Consider the following 18,837-nt stretch of genomic DNA (forward strand, 5'->3'; position numbering starts at 1 on the left):
CAAATGTGTCCTCAGACAACAGGAGGCAATGGACCTGCCTGCCTCAGTTTCTTCATCTGTAAAATGGGAATAATAACAGCATCTATCTGCTGGGTTGTTGCCAGGATGCGATAATAGTTCATATAGTGCAAAGATGCTGCTATATAAATGCTTATTCTAATAAATCAAGGAGTTGGGAATTTGTAACCCATCTTATTTCTTCCCCACTCCCAGCCACACCATCGTGACCTCCTTGAGGCCAGCTTTTGTATTTCCGTTGCTTGCTCTCTGGCTCTTCTCCCATGCCCGGAATATTCACCCTCCTCAGTCCCCGATTACTGACCTCCCTGGCTTCCTTCAGGTCCGATTAAAATTCTACGGGAGCTTCTTCCCAACCCCTCTTACTTTCAGTGCCTTTCCTGAACATTATTATTATTCCCCATTTATTCTGCTTAGGGCTTGCTTTGTCCATATCGTCCACATGCATCTCCCCCGTTAGACTGTAAGTTTCTCGAGGGCAGAGAAACCTTTGCTTCCTTTTGTATCCCGTAGTGGCTTAATAAGGTTTATTGTAATATTGATTTTATCTGCTGCTCCTCCTGGAACAGTAGGTCTTTCCTTGAAGCTGGGTTCTTCCTCTGAGACACGCTGCCCGAGCCCCACCAGGCAGGACATTATAGCCTCCGTGCTCTGGGCGCTGAGCCGCAGGGGAAGCACCTCCTCGCCTGCACTGGTGAGAGGAGGTACCTCATCTGGGAGGCCTTTATGCCAAAGAAATCGATCCCAGGCCTGGTGCTTAATCCAAGGAGTTAGCAATATTCCTTGCCAATAGCAGGGAGATAACAGGATAATAAAACCCTGAATCCAGAGTTTCAAGGAACCTTATCACCTCCCCTCTATGGCCCGAGGAGACTTATCTCCTATCTCAGACCCTTGCTGCCCAGATGGTCCTAAGCGAGCCACTTAGTCACCCTCTGCCTTAGTTTTCTCATCAGGGGTTGGACTAGATGGTCTCCCGCCATCTATGACCTGAGGCCTTCAGAATGATCCCTGGATTGAACTGGGCAGAGGGATGATTGTGATCTACGGAGGCTTCCACCCTGCTGGGTACGGAGAGCCGCTGTTCCTGGAGTCACCGGTGCTCGGTTGTGTCTGCTTGGGCCACCACTCTCCAATGGAAAAAATAAGATTGGCGATGGGATTGCTCAAAGAAATAAGGGAAAGGCCACAAGTGGGAAAATGTGCACCCTCAGAGCCACAGTGAGCACTTGTACCTACAGAGAGTGTCTGTGTGAGCATGTGTGTGTATATATCTTGGGGGGCACACACGTGTGTAATACATAAAAGGGCTGCCAACTTTGCCGACATCCAAAGGAACCACAGACTCGATGTTTTCCTGAGCATTATTGCTTTATTTGACTTAAACATTAGATTTATTTTTTTAAAAAACGGCTTAGAGTGGAAATAAGTGCTTGAAACATCTGATAAAAAAGCATATATATAATTCACATTCCTATTTCATATGTCATGTACAGCTGAAATGTTCCTTAAAAGAATAAAGATTTCCCTTTAGGTGTAGTAGTTTCAGAAAAAAACAAAAACAAAAAGTTGGCATCTCCAGGAATTACAGGACGTTATTCCTTAGTCTTTTGCCTTGAATGAGAAAATACAAACAGGCCACAGTATAACTTTATACTACATTCCAGTTTATGTGGATTACTTGCCAGGGGGAAGACCTCGAATGAGCTGGTCCCTGAGGATTCTACCCACCAACCACTAGAGGTCAATGGGCCCCAGCTGTCCAAAGGCACTAGACTTGAAAATGGCTTTTTTAGGATAGACAGCAGAGACTCAGGTTCCTCTCCTCCCCCACCCCCCCACAACTAATGCAGTCTCCTGGGGTGGCTAGTGCCTTTCCCCTTCTGTGTTCTAGCTCAGTATCTCTTTACATGGCCCACCCTGTTCAAAAAAAATCTGAGCTGCTCCTTTGTCTGCAGTTCCCTTCTCTTGAGACATTCATGACTCGAAGAGAGGATAAGAGAGGGAGCTCCAAAAAGCATTTTTTTAGTCAAGCTTCTTTGCCTGAGTTTTTTTTTTTTTAAAGCTCTTAAAGTACAGAAATAGTATTCCTTTTGGGCCACCTAGCAAGGCCCTCTGAAGTCACTGACAAAGATTCCCTAATGCTTTACCGATGACTCTGGAAAGACCTGGAAACCCTTGCTTTGGAGGCTGACTGACGTTTATAGCAAAGGCCTCTGGGCGACAAAGCCTTAAAGAAACATATTGGAAGAGGTCCCGGTCCCATCTTTACCTTCCAATGGAGACTTAAGTTTTTGTCTATCTTTAGATCTTGGATGGGATTTAGGGTGAGGGAGAAAGCACAGGTTTTAGATTGAAAGGGACCTTAAAAGTCAGTTAGCATAACTCTTTCCATTCAGATTTGGATGGCAAAATGATCCATCAGAGATGGCAGAGCCAGGAAATCAATCCCACTGGATCATACCTCCCGTCACTCCAAACCAGAGAAAGAAACCAGGGACTCATCAGGAGTAACCAGAGGAACAATGGTGCAAGCTTAGGGTTAGAACAGGACTTCCATTTCCCATAAGGTCTAGGGAAGCAGGCCTACAACAATATCATCTATCATCTTTCCATAACGCCAAAGTGTCCCAGTGCATTCAGGGGGTGGGGAGAGATGGAATTCATTGGTTTTTGCATAGAAGAATAGAGGCTAAAATAACAGTTTAAGACACGGGGTACACATCCAGTAGGGGTAAGGAGCAGAGATTTGGCCAAATGGTTTCTTTTTTTTGGGGGGGGGAGTTAAAGTAAGTAGTGGCGGAGGGCTCAGGAGTTAAATACATGACAATTTCTTCATAAAGAAAATTATAACCACATAATATAAAGTAAGGCAAATGGGAAACATCTGTCTGGCTTTGGTTGATTTTGGGGGGGCTCATAGGGAGCTGCTCCCCATGTTTCTCTTTAGCCTACAAACACAGCAGGAGACAGATTCTTAAAGGCTCCTGACCAATGATGAGATAGGTGCAAGAGACTCCGATCCCAGAGTCAGAGGCCAGGAGAACTCGGTCAGAAGTCCGAGCCAGAATCATCCGAACCCCCAGAGAACACAGAAGAACAAGGATTAAGAAGTGCTGGTCTGGGTCAGGAGTGAGCTTTGGCATTCTTGGGAAACATGGGGAAAAAGCAGGGATGTGGGATGCCGCAATTCACTCCTTAGTGGCTATTTGCCTCTATCTGAGGGGAGGGGAGAAGAGCTAATGCTGTTGGAGGGCGGCCTCCCGTTCCCCATTCCTCTGACACAAAGATAATCTCCTCGGCTTCCACGTCTCTACAGAGAACGGCTGTAGATAGAACTATAGATATAGATATATATTTTTATATATATATATAAAACATAGCTATTCCGTAGTTATATACAGGCATTAATAAAGTGCAATTGTTATTGGCTATTGTAAGGAAAGGGGAAAAAAAATCTCATTTCCTGAGGAAGTGCTAACACAGCTTATCCTATGACAATGTCAAAGGCGTAGAATGCTTTATGTCACCCACTCCCCGCCTGCTGCTGGTTCCCACCAAAGCCAGTTCCTCTCCGGAGCCCCGGCTTCAAGGGAGTGCAGGGACCCCCTCGGTTTCACAGGAAGCCAGACCAAGGCACTTATCAGATGGAGTTTTCCTGCCCTCGGCATGGATGGGCAGCGTCCTGGCCCTCACCACGAGCTGAGCCTGAGGTTACTTGGGGGTGCTCAGGGAGCAGTCCTCAGGGATCTTCTCCTCTGAACAGCTTCTCCCCGACAGCCGGTCCAGATCGCTCAGTTCTTCAAAACGTTCAGCCACACACTGGGCGGTCAGTCTCGCTTCTGGATCGTGGTCCCAGCACTCGGCCAAAGTCTCACAAACCATCTGTATGCCCTGGAGGGGGAAAAGTCAAGAGAGATCAGGGAGTCAGGCGGGAACATAGAGAAAACCCAGACAAGCTCAGCCATGAGGGAAGAGTCTGGAGATAGCCTGAGAAGTCTCCTAGTGTGAGGATCCTGGCTTACAATCCCCCAGGAAGAGTCCAGGTTCAAACCCAGATACCCTCACTCCAAAGCACAATCTCAACTTACCATCTCAGAATCAGAGTTGCCTACGCCATGAAGGCAATCACTTGGGTAACCAAGGCTCCTTCAGATCCTCTATCCATTCATGACACTATCTTAACTCACCTTCTAGAGAGTGTTCCTGACACCCCAGAAGCCTTACTTCTAGAAATCCAACCCGATTCCCCTAAATTTTGACATCACTGAGTATTCCCCTAGCCAGCTAGTAGAAACGGTCTGTTTCCCATGAATATGGGGGCAATAAGCCTCATAAATGACCCCACTTTCTGGCTGCTCCCAGTTCTACAGTTAAAGCACAGGCAGAGCTATAGGAGCCAGGATTTTCAGTGACTGCTCCCACAACTCCATTTCTAGAAAACCTCAAAGTCTCCCTCCCCCACCTCATGATTTCATGAAGCTGAATTAATTGCATCATTTACCTAATTGGTGGTATTGACGGATAGTGCTGTTAATAGTGGAATGCTATTGTTTGTACACAAGCAACATTTATTTTGTTCTGCCGCTGTAATTACAGGCAGTAAATTAAATTAAATATTAAGCATTAACTTGAAATCAATAGTGCGACAAATCTCATTAAGAGGAAAAATGTATTATGCAAATTCATTCCAGAATTTTATCACCATGAATAATGGCTTCATTACGCCAAACCTACGGCAGGGGAGGGGAAGGAAGATACAGCAGAGAGAGAACCCTGGCTGGCTCCGGCCATACTTGAAAGGGGGCTGCGTTCCTTGGGGGGAAAGATTATTGTGGCCTCAATCACCAGGGGAAACACCTCAGACCAAGGCTGGGCCTGCAGTGCCTTTGAGCTGGCCTAGGCTTTATCAGAGGGACTGGATTTCAGCCCTGACAGACTGGGTTCTTCCTGTGCCATCTATCTTCCTGAGTTATATTGATTGTTTTCATTTCTTATCAAACATGCCCTGCCCTGACAGAAACCTTAGTATCTTGGTAAAAACTTCTGATGTCTGCCAGAAAACTTCAGCATCATCTTATAGGTTAGCCAAAGATATTCACTGCATGTGCAGTAGCCTTATAGCGAGGGTCCTTCTCTGTGGACATCACAAAAGTCAACTCTCTCTCTCTCTCTGTCTCTGTCTCTGTCTCTCTCTCTCTCTCTCTGTCTCTGTCTCTGTCTCTGTCTCTGTCTCTGTCTCTCTCTCTCTCTCTCTCTCACAACACACACACACACACACACACACACACACACACACACACACACACACACACACCCCTTGATAATATTCATCTCCTTCTGGGTTTCTTTATCCCCTTATCATTTCATTAGCTCATAGAATAATGTGGTAACACGGAGAAAAGGCTAAATTCAGGGTCAAAGAAGGGGAGTTTGATTTGACTTTGCCATATCCCTGTGTGATTTCATCTCTTTCAGCCTCAGTTTCTTTTTCTGCAAAACATGGATATATGTGTGTATGATGAATTTCACAGCTCATCCTCACTGCTGTGAGGGGCCTCTTCCATTCCCCTAGATGCTTGGGTCCTTCCCTCTGAGATTTCCCTCCAATGTACCAAAGGCTTATTTTGTACAGCCTGCTTTTTACCTGGCTATTTTTCCCTCCCCCACTTAACTCGGTTCCTGGCACATAGCAGGCACAAATACAGGTCTGTTTAACTAAATCTCTGCTCCTTCGATAAGTGCTTTGGAAACTTCAGGGAAGAGCACTCTTCAGTGAAGACGCCACAGGATTTCCTGAACAGGAATTTCTCTGATCCACCCATGTCCAATTCCCTTTTCTTCATTGTTTCCCTTTGCTCCTAACTACTCTCTTCTTATGCCTTCTCTTGTATAAATCAAATATTTCTCTCTCTATTCTGTATCCACAATCCTTCCTCTCATCCTACACCTAGCACCTTCTCCTTTTCTCCCATTCCTATCTCTCTCTCTCTCTCTCTCTCTCTCTCTCTCTCACACACACACACACACACACACACACACACACACACACAGACATTTGCATCTTAAGTCATATCTCAACCTAAGTAACATAAAAAACAAAACTTTTCCCAGCTGTCAAGAGTTTTCTGTTGGACTGAAAATGAGGGGAAAATTAAATATAAATACTATATGTAATACACTCTGACAGTGGGGCAGCTGAAGTGGGACACAACAGCTCGGAAAAAATGACATATCTTCCTAAATCCTTCTATACTGAATGCCCCATTTAGAAAGCACCTGCTGGTCTGGGATTGACATTTATAGGAATAGGATCTTCTCTTAAAAACAACCAGTCCATCAAGCAAAGAGTCCTGGGAAAACAGCTCTAAATCCACTTCCTCTTCCACCAACCCCAGAGCCAATTCCTGCCGGGCTTGGCCAATACTCACTCGGTGGCTGAGCCACGTGTTGGGGATCTCGGGCCGACCCCGGTCTCTCAGTACGTTGTCCTTCATGCTTTCAACACAGGGATGCTCTCTCACTTTGGAACCAAATGGCGGCTCATATTCCTTGACCTCTGCCGAGAGAATACACAGACAGAACCACTGAGGAGGGCAGCAGTGTTGGGATGGACTGACGGAATAAATGACCCACAGCGAGTAATAGGAAGGGACTGGTTGGCATATGCAATGTCCCATGGACCATGGAAAGCACAGATAAGATAGTAAAATGAATTGGAGACAGTTCCTGTGTCACAGTCCACAGTGGAAAGAGCCCTGGTTCTTGAGTCAGGGGCAGGGATTCAAATTTCACCTCTGAGCTTTCCTCCTTTGCAGTTCTGGCTAAATCATGTAACTTCCCTGGATTGTCTCTGTTCCCTTCAACTATAAACATTTCTTCTATACAATGAGAGGGCTCAATTGTTATCAACTCCCTCATTTTATGGATGAAGAGAAGCGATCGTCCAAGGTTATAGAGGAAAGACAGTAATCTTCCGGCTATAAAATGAGGTTATTGTTCTATACGCTTTTTACAATCCCGCCTAGTCCTGTATCATGTATAAGAGTAGGGGCAGGAACAAGCAATTTCACTGGTGTAGGGTCATCTCCAAAGCATACAGTGAGCATAAGCCCCCCACCCCTCCCCACAGTAAGTGCCTAAGAAATTTGTACATTTATCTACCAATCTCAGATGGCTCCATCTTACCAAGGACAGTCCCCATTTTCTTTGTCATTTAGATTGTTATTGTGCTGCATGGAACAGGGATCAGCAAACTCCAGCCCACCACCTGTTTGGGGTATGGCCCCACCAGCTAAAAATAGCTCTCCATTTTCTGACAGAGATGGTGGAATCTGGGTGCAGACGGAGACATGCATTTTTGGGAATTCTGCTTGACCGTGAATATCTTTTATGAAGGGCTAGGGCTTCTTCCCTCCCAATTAGGGGCAGGGAGCTGTAGATAGATAGATAAAAGCTTATTAATTGAATATGTGTGTGTATATGTGTATGTATATATGCACGTGTGTAGGTATATGTGTGCATGTGTGCATACATATGTGTATAAATATACATACATATATGCCATATGTATGTGTGTGAGAGGGGAGGATCAGAGACATACAGAGACAGAGAGTGAGAGCACCAGTCACTAGGCCAGCAAGCACAGCCCGAATAGTTTGGCCACTGGCATTACCAGTTCTTAGATAATGGGATGCCAACTGGCAGGAATTAATTTTTTGTAATATAATAATGATTAAAAAACCCTGTTCTCTTTGAGAATACTTCTGGGGCTGGGTAGTGACTCCAGGCCTAGAGCTCTGTGCACTATGGAGCTCCCTAGCGGCCCCCGAAGCCTCAGGTAACTCCTCTGTAGGATGAGAGGGTTAGGGCAGATGTTCTCTAAAGTACCTTCAGTTCTTCCCGACCATTATGGGCTACATGACATCTGACTATATTTGTGCTGACTAGGCTTCCTCCTAATTAACTTATGTCAACTCTGAGAAGTAATCAGATTGCTGTTTACTTCTAAACAATGTCCCTTCCCCCAAGACCCTCCACCAATAAATGGCTTCATTGACTATTTTTGTTACTAAAAGCCACTGCCAACATCCAACTGGTTCCTGCTCTAAATGTTGCCCCTTTTGTTCTTTGCGGGAGGAGGGAGGATGTTTGTCACCCCGAGAATGGGTGAATCAAGTTTTTAAAGTGACCACCTTATTTATCAGTGCATGGACAGCCAGATTTGTGGCGATAATGCATAAACATTAACTCTCCGAATTCCTGCTCAGAACAGTGACCAGTCTTGAGCCTGACTTTTTTGTGGTGAGAAGCCCACATATCAAGCACCAGAGCTGGAGCCAGAAGGATCCCTAACTACCAGAAGGATCACGGGATCACAGAATGGGAGCTGGATACATATAGTCAAGGACCTTCATTTTATAGAGGAAGAAACTCACTATTTATTTGGATGACTCATTTCCTGTCCCCTTGTTCTGACTCTCAAATCAAGCACTCTCTCCTTCCTCTCACTAAGAAGTATGATCGGGTGTCAGCTGCCTACTGTTCAGGATCAATGGCTTTAGACTGCATCTTGGCTAGATTTGGATCTGGATTCAACTCTTGCCTTTCTGACCTAAAATACCAATTATGTCCCTGCTCTGGGTCATGGTTTCTCAGTGACAGGAAGAGATTAGACTATCTCCTAAAATGGTCTGGGATTAAACATTCACAGTTGATCTTCATTACAATGTTGCTGTTACTCTATACAATGTTCTCCTGGTTCTGCTTATTTCACTTTGCATCAGTTCATCTCAGTCTTTCCAGGTTTTTCTGAAATCATCCTGCCTGTCATTTCTTATAGCATAATAATATCCCATCACAATCATATACCACAGCTTACTGAGCCTGTTCCCAATCGATGGGCGCCCATCTAATTTCCAGATTTCACCCACCACAAAAAGAGCTTCTATAAATTTTTTTTGGGTACAAATCAGTCCTTTTCCCTTTTTTCCCAAATCTATTATTGGACCGTCTACACCCTAGAGACTATACTGCCTCACCAAGATGATGTAATAGCCAACCTTCCTCCTTCCTTAAATCATGCCCTGCCAAGTCAGCAGGGATTTTTAATCAAAACCAGTTCCTGTTTCTGCCTTGGCTCCAGAGACCGCTCACCAGCCGCCCTAACTCTCCCTCCTCTATTTGAGAAGTCACAGCAACCCCTTGTGAAGAAACTTAATTCCTTGACTGTTGGAACACAAGTTTTCCTCCCTTTGGGTTTGGGGCCCCAACTCATTGAGAGAGTCACAGGCAAACTCCAGCACCGATGCCAATGCTCTTAATTTCTGGCCATGAGAGAAATTTAGCTTTCCTCACTCGCTCCATCTACTTCACTCTGAAGGCAGGTCTTTGGGGGAGAAATAATATTCCTCAGGAATTCCAGCATCTGGCACACAGCTGTGCTGTTGACGAAGTGAATGGGGAAGTTTTCCCCAAGCAGTGCCCCTGAGTTTCTCAATTTGCATTCCAAATGAGGCTCCCCAGGAAAACCAGGGCAACTCAGGCTAGCCTAGCCTCTGATTTTCCTCCTCTTTGTTGCTGATTTTATTGGGGGGTCTGCTTGTTCTTGTAGCAACCGGAGGATGACCTCAATGGCCCTTCATGGGGCCATTTCTGCTGCTCTCAAACTTCAGTTCTTGCTTGCTTTGCTCCCCTGCCAGCCCCACAGGAGACAAAGCATTTGGGTTCGGGAAGCATTTGTTTTATGGCCAGCACTGACTGAAGACGTGAAAATGGAACTGGCTTGTTCTGCCAAGGGCTGCTCCGAAGGGGTCTGTGTTGTTACCATTTACTCCCGTTGCCTCCCCTAACCCCAACCTAGAAATTAGGCCCATCTAGTGGAATAATCAATGATCTTTTCGAAAAAGAACTCATCCCTTAATGGATAACAGCCTAATTTCCACCTTCCCTTTTAAAAACAAAACAAAGAGTTAACTCTAAATCCCACCTCTCATCATTTCCCCTTTCTTTCCACTTCCAACTAAGGCCTGAAAATGCAATGCGACTTTGGAGCAATTAGGATGTGATTTAAAACTTTAATGCTCTGATGAAGTGAGAATACTCTACTACCACAAATTCAGATGAATAATTTTGGTGGGGATCAGGAATTATAATTGTTCCAGGCACTCTCAGACAATCGTTAGGGATTTTTAGGTGTACTCCAGACACCCTGGAATAGATGGTTCTTAACTTTGTCTTCAGAGTGATGTAGATGAGCAAAGCAAGGAGTTTAATTTCTCTCATACCTCCTAAGAGAAGTTAAGTATTGGAGATTGCAGTGGTCCATCAATTTGAATGGGGGAAAAATCTGTTGATTTCAAATTTTTATTTTCACTTCCTTTATTTTGTGAATTTAAGAACATTATTCTGAGAAGGGGTCTATATGTTTTTTTTTTTTACCAGAATCTCAAAGGACTCTAAACAAAAAGTTTAAGAACCCTACCCTGGATATTTAATATAATTGTTTGGAGTAGTTCACTGAAAATTGAAACAGTATATATATATAAGAAAGCAAGTCATACTAAAGAAAGGGTAATAAGGGATAATAACTGGGGGTCAAATCTATCTCTTTTTAATGGGCCTTGGTATTTATCCTCTTTGTGTCTTTTTTGCACATGGTTATTATCATGCTGTCTATCACTGGATTATAAACTTCTTGAGGGTAAATTGTTTTTGCCTTTCTTTGAATCATAATGCTTAAGAACAGTGCCTGACTTATTAATGAATAGTTGTTGTAGATTATGTGATGATTAACTGTGATGAACTTGGCTCTTTTCAACAATGAGATGATTTAAGTCCAATGAAGAGAGCCATCTCCATTCCGAGAGAGAGAGAATTATGGGGATTGAATGTGGATTACAACATAGTCATTTTCACTTTTTTTGTTGCTGTTGTCATTTGCTTGCTTGTTTCTTTTTCTTCCTCATTTTTTCCCTTTTGATCTGATTTTTCTTGTGCAGCATGGTAAATGCAGAAATATGTTTAGGAGAATTGCACACGTTTAACGTCTATTGAATTACTTACTGTCTGGGGGAGGGAGAGAAGAAAGTAGGAGGGAGAAAAATTTGCAAAACAAAGTTTTGCAAGCTTGAATATTAAAACTATCCTTGCATGTATTTTGAAAAATAAATAGCTATTATTATAAAAAATATATTTTAAAAAGTTTGTTGTTTTATGCAAAGGAAAATGGTGATCCCTGAGAGTAAAAAGGTATTTATCTGTAAATATTGAACTAGGTACACTGTCTTGAGTTTTCAAGGGGAATAAGATTTAAGGGCTCATTCACTCAAAATTATGGTGTCAAAAGCAAATCAGAGGGAAGTCTTGAACTCGGATTTCCCTGAATCTGAGGCCAACTCTCAATCTACAGATTCTCTCTTTATGTTGAGGAAGAGGAAGCCTGGTATTATGTAAACTTCCTTTAGAGAATGATCAAATGAATTTACATATGTGAAACAGTTTGCAAACCTTTAAGCTCTATAAAATGCTGGTTATTATTATTATTATTATTATTTATTAGTATTATCATTATGTCAAAGTCCATAGGAGGGAAGGGTATTAGAATACCAAAACAGAAAAGAAGGGCATTGGACCAAACCAGCATTAGTTTCCAGAGAATATCAAAAGGGTTTGGGAGGGAAGAAACAGGAAGGTGGGATTGAGATCAAACCAAAGAAAGGCTGGAGTCGCCTTTTTCCTGTTCCTAAAGAGTTTTCTGGTCTGATTCTGAAGGTTATAAAGGGTTCACTCACTCTTCCTTCCTTGGGAAACTGTGTTTATATCTCCTCTGAGTTCAGGTCTTTATAAAGGGAGGGGCAGGGAGCTTGGCTCTCTCCGCCCCCTTCTTCCCCCCTCTTCCCCCCGGCCTAATTCTGCTAGGCTCAGCAAAGAGCAACAGGAAAAGTTTGGGGTGATGGATAACAATGAGAGATTCCAGGGCCGGAAGCCCATATCCAGCCCTTAATAAGCGGTTTGTTCTAGTAAGACACGAGAGATATGGCTAACAGATGCCTGCTACTTATCAAATACTGATTTGGAGAGATTAAGTTCTCTTCTGTCAATGACATCAGTAATCTCTGAAATGAGTCTCCATTTTGGAAAAGGTTCCATTTTGAAATGATCAGACATTTGAGTCAAAACCTTTTGAGATTCAAACTGTTTTGCTGAAACAAAGTAATTGAGTCTAAAATCTGAGGCCCTTTCTTGCCTCTGACACGCAGTGGACTTAACTTCTCAGGAATCCCAGTTGACTCTCTCTGTCCCTAAGCTACAAAGCAAGGGCACTGGTGGAAAGAATTCCCTTATTAAAATTTCTAACACCAAAGAAACCATTCCTCTGGTCCATTCCCACCCTCCCCAGCTCCAAACAAAAACAAAAGCAACAATAAAAACCTGGTCAAATAAGTTTCATCTGCAAAGTAACATCAAGTTACTTTGAGAACTTTGGAAAAGATAGGCATCCCATGTAAGCTTCAATAATCCTAGAAAACTGTCTAAGTGGTCATTTAATACAACATATATATATATATATATATATATATATATATACACACATATATATATAAATAGATAGATAGATATATATATACATATCTATCTATCTATCTATCTATCTATATATATATATCAAAAGAATATCCACTTTAATGGTATCTGAAAATTGAAAGGAACTTTAGAGGCCATTTAGTACAGCTGACACAGAAAATCAAGTTCCCCTCTATCCCACAAGTCCCTATTTGTGGGATGTGTGTGGGGAGCACATCCCGCAAATAATAACTCTCTGTCTGAACACAAAAGGAAAGAGAACTCACTTCTTTCCAATAGAACTCACTTTCTTTCACATCACGTCTAACTTTGCCTTGGTACAGCTTCCTCCATTTGAATGTAGAAGATATAATGGGTTTATAAACTTAGCAAAGAAATCCCAAATCATTTTATCATGTTTTCTAAATTCCAAGGACATCTATTTCTTTTCTTATTTATTAAAATGTATTAGGGGCATCTAGGTGGTGCAGTGGATAGAACACCAGCCCTGAAGTCAGGCGGACCTGAGTTCAAATCTGGTCTCAGACACTTAACACTTCCTGACTGTGTGACTCTGGGCAAGTCACTTAACCCCAATTGCCTCAGATTAAAAAAAAAGAAAAGAAAAGAAAAGAACTTATTGAAATTCTCACAGATTCATGATTAGCACTATCGGCTCTCAGAGGGAAACTTCTGAGTTTAGATGATGTCTTGAGAGCCAGGCGGGGTGTATAAATCAGAAAACATGAGAGATGGTAAAGATGTAAGGCATCACCTAATTCAGTTATCACACTCCTCCCATTTTTAAATGAGGAAAATGAGTGCTAGAAAGATGGTTTGATTTGCTAAGTCCCACACCTTGCTCATGGATGATGGACCAGAACTAAGACCCACCTCTCATCGAATGCCCAATCCATTTGTGTTATAGTATACTATTTCTAATGCCTGAGTGATCTTACTCAAGGCACTTCACCTTTATGAGCTTTGTCTTCCTCATTTATAAAATGGGTAGGATGGATTACTCATTTGGGGCTTGTAAATTCTCCTCAAATCTAAATCAATGATCTCTTGATATTTCCATGCCTACAGTGATACATTTAACATGGTAGGACTTTGAAAAAAAAAACTTTTTTTTAAATGAATAGATGAACAAATAAATAAATGAATATATTTGACTTCAGTTTTGTAGGTAGTTTCTCTAAAAGTCAGAGGATCACAGATTTGGAAAAGAAGAGACCTTGGGGCTGCTTAATCTCACCCCCTTATTTTGTAGATGAGGAAACTGAAGGTAAGAAAGAGGAAAGGATGTTTGTCCAAAGCCTTAACTACAAAAGGAGATTAAAGATTTGGTTTTGTAATCCCAAATCAAGAATTGATGGACATACACACACACAAGAGACTCATCCTTTGGAAACAGGAATGTTCTTATGCAATATCTACCATCTTCTAGGAAACAAAGGACTTTCAATATAGATAGCTCTTCCTTCTCCAACTCAGCCAGCTGTTCTCTAAGAGGTGCCATTTTAAATGCATGTAGCCAATCACACATACCTCCTATCTCATTGCAGCGAGATGTCATTTCCCAGAGAACCAGGGCCATGGAATATACATCTGTTTGCTTGAAGGACTCCATATTTTCCAAGTTCATTCTGGATTCCAAAACCTCAGGAGCCATATATCTTGCTGTCCCAACCTGCAACCAAACAGAAAAACCAGTTGTGTGTGGTTTTCAAAATAGGATAGTGTTCATGTCTATAGTTAAAATCTTGGGGATTTTTTTAAAAAGGTCTTAAAATTTCTTTTCTACCAACATTTTCTCAGTTCAATCTGTAAAGGTAAAATGGATTCAACCAGAGAGATTACAATGGGCCCAAGAATGGAGATGCTACAGATCTAGCAGAGCATATCCTGATGGAATGGTACATGGTGAGGTGATAGTGGCACTTTACGGAGTTATTTCCTTGTATCTCACTATGGGAACGTGGCTCGGCCAACTCCACAAATTTCATCCTAATAAATGTGGCCTCTGGTACATTAGAAAAAGAAGGATGGAAAAAAAGGGAAAAAAGAAAAGAAAATGTGTTGAGAACAAATAGGAGTGAGGAGATTGGTCAGAAAAAAATAGAAATAGGCCTGGGAAGATAGGAATATAAGATTATAAGGGAAGCACTAGGTTCCATGAGAGAGTGCTTGGGTTTCTGGTCAACCCCTGAGACCAAGAAAATGACGGATGGCTGGACATTTATGTGCTTAATTAATAAAGCTGTTATGCACTAATAAAGTATTTAGTATGATCACAGTACACATATACATACATGTAAAGAGCTTTCAGGTCAGAGACAGGTGATTTCATTCGTATAGGGAACTAGAAGGTATGGAAACTCCCTTTTCCCAATCAGTCTGCCACCTTCTCTGGAACGTCTACTTCCAGACAGTTACCCAGAGAAGTGACTCGCCAGCCTGTGCCAGAGGCAAGACATGAACCCTGCTTCCAAGGTCAGCTTTGTATCCATTATGGCGCACTGCATCTCATGCTGACTCTAATTTTAAATATCTATTATCTTTCAATAAATAATTTTGAGTCTCTGTTTCCTCATCTTGAAAAAAACAAACAAACACACACAATGGCCATAGTAATTATTCTGCAGGTCGTAGACAAATGATACAAAGCAGTTTGCAAATCTTTCAAAAGGGGGTTCCAGAAATATCAGCTATTATTTATTATCCGGTTCTTGGCCCCATGCCTTCCACCGAATAAGCCCTTGTTTACTGAATCAAACTGGGTACAGGGTTCCCACCTCCCCAGAAGGCTACAAAAATAGTCTGAGTTTAAGCAACACATAGTAATACAGTATTGGACAACTGACAAAAATAATGTGCTCTTACATGAAGACCATTTTTTTTAAGGTTGCCGAGCTAACACAGCAAACAAGGAAGTGCCAAACCTCAGGGTCTGCTTATCTCTCCCTTCAATATATGTCAGAGCATTATTCATCCACCTCCTAACAGGCAACAGAAAAAATACGACTGTCATTCTGTCATGTGGGAAGCTTATAACTTTGTTTCTGCAATATGAAGACGCTTTCATCCCTGACCACATCGTGCTGGAAACTGTAAAAGCGAGAAGATACCATATGACAAAGAGTTTCTTGGTTTGGAGCTGGTTTTCTAAAGGCACAGAAAAAGACAACACTCCTCCCTCCTTTCTATAGTCATCCCTTAAAAAAGAAAAAACAAAGAATTTGCTACTGTCAAGTGCTGTGGTGGGAAGGACATTAGACTGGAAAGTCAAAAGATCTAAGTGCAAGGACATTTCTTAGCTTGTTGTGTGACTATGGACAAGTTATAGCCTTTTGTCCCTGGGCCTGTTTCCTAATAGGTTCAATGATAGAATTGGGATGGATGGATACTTTTTCAGCTCTCAAATATGGAAGGGAAAAAGCAGAAAAGTATTTACTTTATGCCAAGAATCAAGCACTGAGAATTCAAATGGGAGAGTTTGACCAGCCACGAAGTTTAGGTATCCTTATGTTGCAGCAGCAAGGCTGCTGTGAAGACCCAGTGGTCCACTGAGTTGGTAAGAAGTGGAGATACTGGGGCAATCTAAGTGGAAAGGGTTCTTGCTGGGGCCATTGGGAGCTAAAAACATCTTGGGTCCCTGATACCCAGGGATATGTGCAAGTGACCATGAAGACTCAGTTTTCTTGCAAAACTTACTTTAAAGATTCTTGGGTTTATTGTTTTATTTTAAAAACACCAAGGACAGTAGCAACTAAACATGAATGTCTGCTGCCATGAAATATGCATGAAGGCAATATTATAAGCAGTCACTGAGCAGAGCAGAGCTTTAACCCGGAAACACATCTAGATGTGGACTTCATAGAGATCTAAGTATGAATCTCTCCTCTGATTCTTCTTAATTTTGAATCAAGGGCAAAGCATTTTATTTCTCTGAGGTGAACTCTTGCTCCATGCTGAGAAGCTACTTCCTCCCACCTTTGTCTTTTAGAATCCTCTCAGGTTCCAACAAAGTTCAGCTCAAGCACTGCCTTCTAAATAACGTCCCTCTTGGGGCATCTTAAGTGGTAATGTTGTCTGCTGGGTTCATCTTTCATTTTCTTTTTCCTTTTCTTTTTTTTTTTATCCTTCGTTTTCAGGGATGACTAATGACAACAGGAGGGTGATGGCTTGACTTGCTCGTGAATTAGATGTAATCCTCAGCCTCACTCTCTCCTCCAAGTCATGACAGTCCAGAGACAAAAGTCAAGATGGCGGGCCATGGCCCAGCCAACTAATGTTTTCTTTTCCAAAATGCCCGAACTGTTCTATGTTGTATATGTGTGTTTGCATTCCCATTTTCTCTCTCGGGCAGTAAGATCCTTGAAAGAAGGGACTTTTCACTTTTGTCTTTATATTTTCAGTACCTGACACAGAGTCTGGCACAACACTGGCACTTATAAATAGTACCTGGCACAACTGGCACTTATAAATAGTACCTAACAGCGCCTGGCACAACACTGACACTTATAAATGCTCTCTAATTGAATGATAATGGGAACATCAGAAAGGTGACAATAAAGTTAATCCTTAAGTTCCCCATTTGTGAAATGGGAATAAATCTTGTATGGGGTTGTTGCAAGGAAAGGGTTTCATTAACTTTAAATTGGTACAGATATATAAGACAATTACTCATTAAAAAGTAGTTTGAGGAAACTGATCACCATCACTGAATGTCACAGCTGGAAGGGACTTTAATTATCTCATCCAGGACAAGATGATATCCCAGACCCCCGGAGGAGGAAATGCAATTTCCCAAGTAGCAAAAACCTGACTTTCTAAAGTAAAATGTTGTAGGTCCTTGAAACAAGTAGATCTAACTAGGAGATGTGTTCATTGAAACATAATATAAATAGCGCCATCCTTAGTGAGCCTTTCTAGCCTAAATATTCTGATGTCAAGAAGAGTGAGAAATAGCATTGTAGCTCACTGGTCAGGTGATATCCAGTATATGGCCTGGGTCCAATCACGTGCATTTAACTAACAAGAAGTTCTATAAAGATGCTGGTTTCAGCTTCTGAATATTTTAAAACCGTCCAGAAAAATCAAGGGCTCTATAGATCCATCCTGGCAGGGCTTGGATATACAAATGGAATCCGTTAATTAAGTCCCACTTAGGTCTTAAGTGCTTTAGGTTATTCTAATTCAAACCCAGGTATTATAGGTTTGGAAACTGAGGCCTATAAAAGTCATACCCATAGCACATCTTGTCTAAAGTCAAACAAGGAGCATGTGAGAAAGACAGGATTTGAACCCAGGCTCTCCAGCTTAAAATCCAGCAGGCTTTCCCAACATTATAGATTTAGAATTGGAAGGAATCAAATCCCCAATTTTTAGATGAAGAAACAAGTCCAGATAGCAACAAGACTTGAAGGAGGACAGTTCTATCACCATTTTTCCCATGTTGCCTCTTCACACACAGTAGGTGCTTAATGTTTGTTGAGTATCTGATTTCTCATCTCCTAATTTTTCCTACTTTGTAAATGTTTTGAAACAAGGATTCAAGTTAAAAATATATGACACCTCTCTGTTCTTTAGTATTATCATCTTTTCCTTCTAGATCCCCTCATTTCTTTCAAATCACAGGTAAGACATCCTATGAGCCTTTACTAATCATCCCAAATGTTAGTTTTCTTTCTCCTTCTGAAACAACTTTTTATATCTTGTATCCCAATAGAATGCAGGCAATTGTCTGACTCTTGTATTGGTATTCCCAGGACCCAGAACTGTGCTTGGTGTATACCAGGTGTTTATTAATTGTGCCACATGCTAATAGTTGCTATAGTTGAGGCATCTAGGTGGGATACAGGTAGAATCAGGAAGACCTTAGATCAGTCTAGTCTCAGACCATTACTAGCCTGTTTACCTCAGCTTTCTTGACTGGAAAATGCATGTAGCTCCCACATTAGTTGTGAGGATAAATAATAATAATAATAATAGTAATATTTGTAAAGTGTTTAGCACAGTGCCTGGCACATAGTAGGCATTTTGTAAATGCTTATTTCTACCTTTCTCCTGCTTGGCAGTCAAGAATACAAATATTAAATCTTAAGACTATGCCTTCAAGGAGTTTATATCCTAACAGGGAGAAGACTATACATACAGTGGAGTGATAGACTTGGAAGAAACAGCTCCCTCACCCGGGACCAGAGTTTCCTTTCAGCCTCTGGACTGTTGCCTTTTGGAAACGCTTTAATT

General features: G+C 41.9%; 1 protein-coding gene across 1 annotated transcript in view; it reads right to left on the reverse strand.

Annotated features, from left to right (window-relative positions):
* Positions 1–1,370: 1,370 nt before the first annotated feature.
* Positions 1,371–18,837, reverse strand: part of TGFBR2 (transforming growth factor beta receptor 2) — an 80,492-nt gene continuing 63,025 nt past the window's right edge. Inside the window, exons 5-7 of the mRNA XM_051961453.1 lie at positions 14,134–14,275; positions 6,450–6,577; positions 1,371–3,912 (exon numbers count right to left, since the gene is read on the reverse strand). Coding sequence (XP_051817413.1) covers positions 3,733–3,912; positions 6,450–6,577; positions 14,134–14,275 — 450 coding nt within the window. The 3' untranslated portion in view covers positions 1,371–3,732. The remainder of the gene's footprint in view (positions 3,913–6,449; positions 6,578–14,133; positions 14,276–18,837) is intronic.

This window comes from Antechinus flavipes, chromosome 5 (genome assembly GCF_016432865.1).
Source record: "Antechinus flavipes isolate AdamAnt ecotype Samford, QLD, Australia chromosome 5, AdamAnt_v2, whole genome shotgun sequence".
Taxonomy (NCBI): domain Eukaryota; kingdom Metazoa; phylum Chordata; class Mammalia; order Dasyuromorphia; family Dasyuridae; genus Antechinus; species Antechinus flavipes.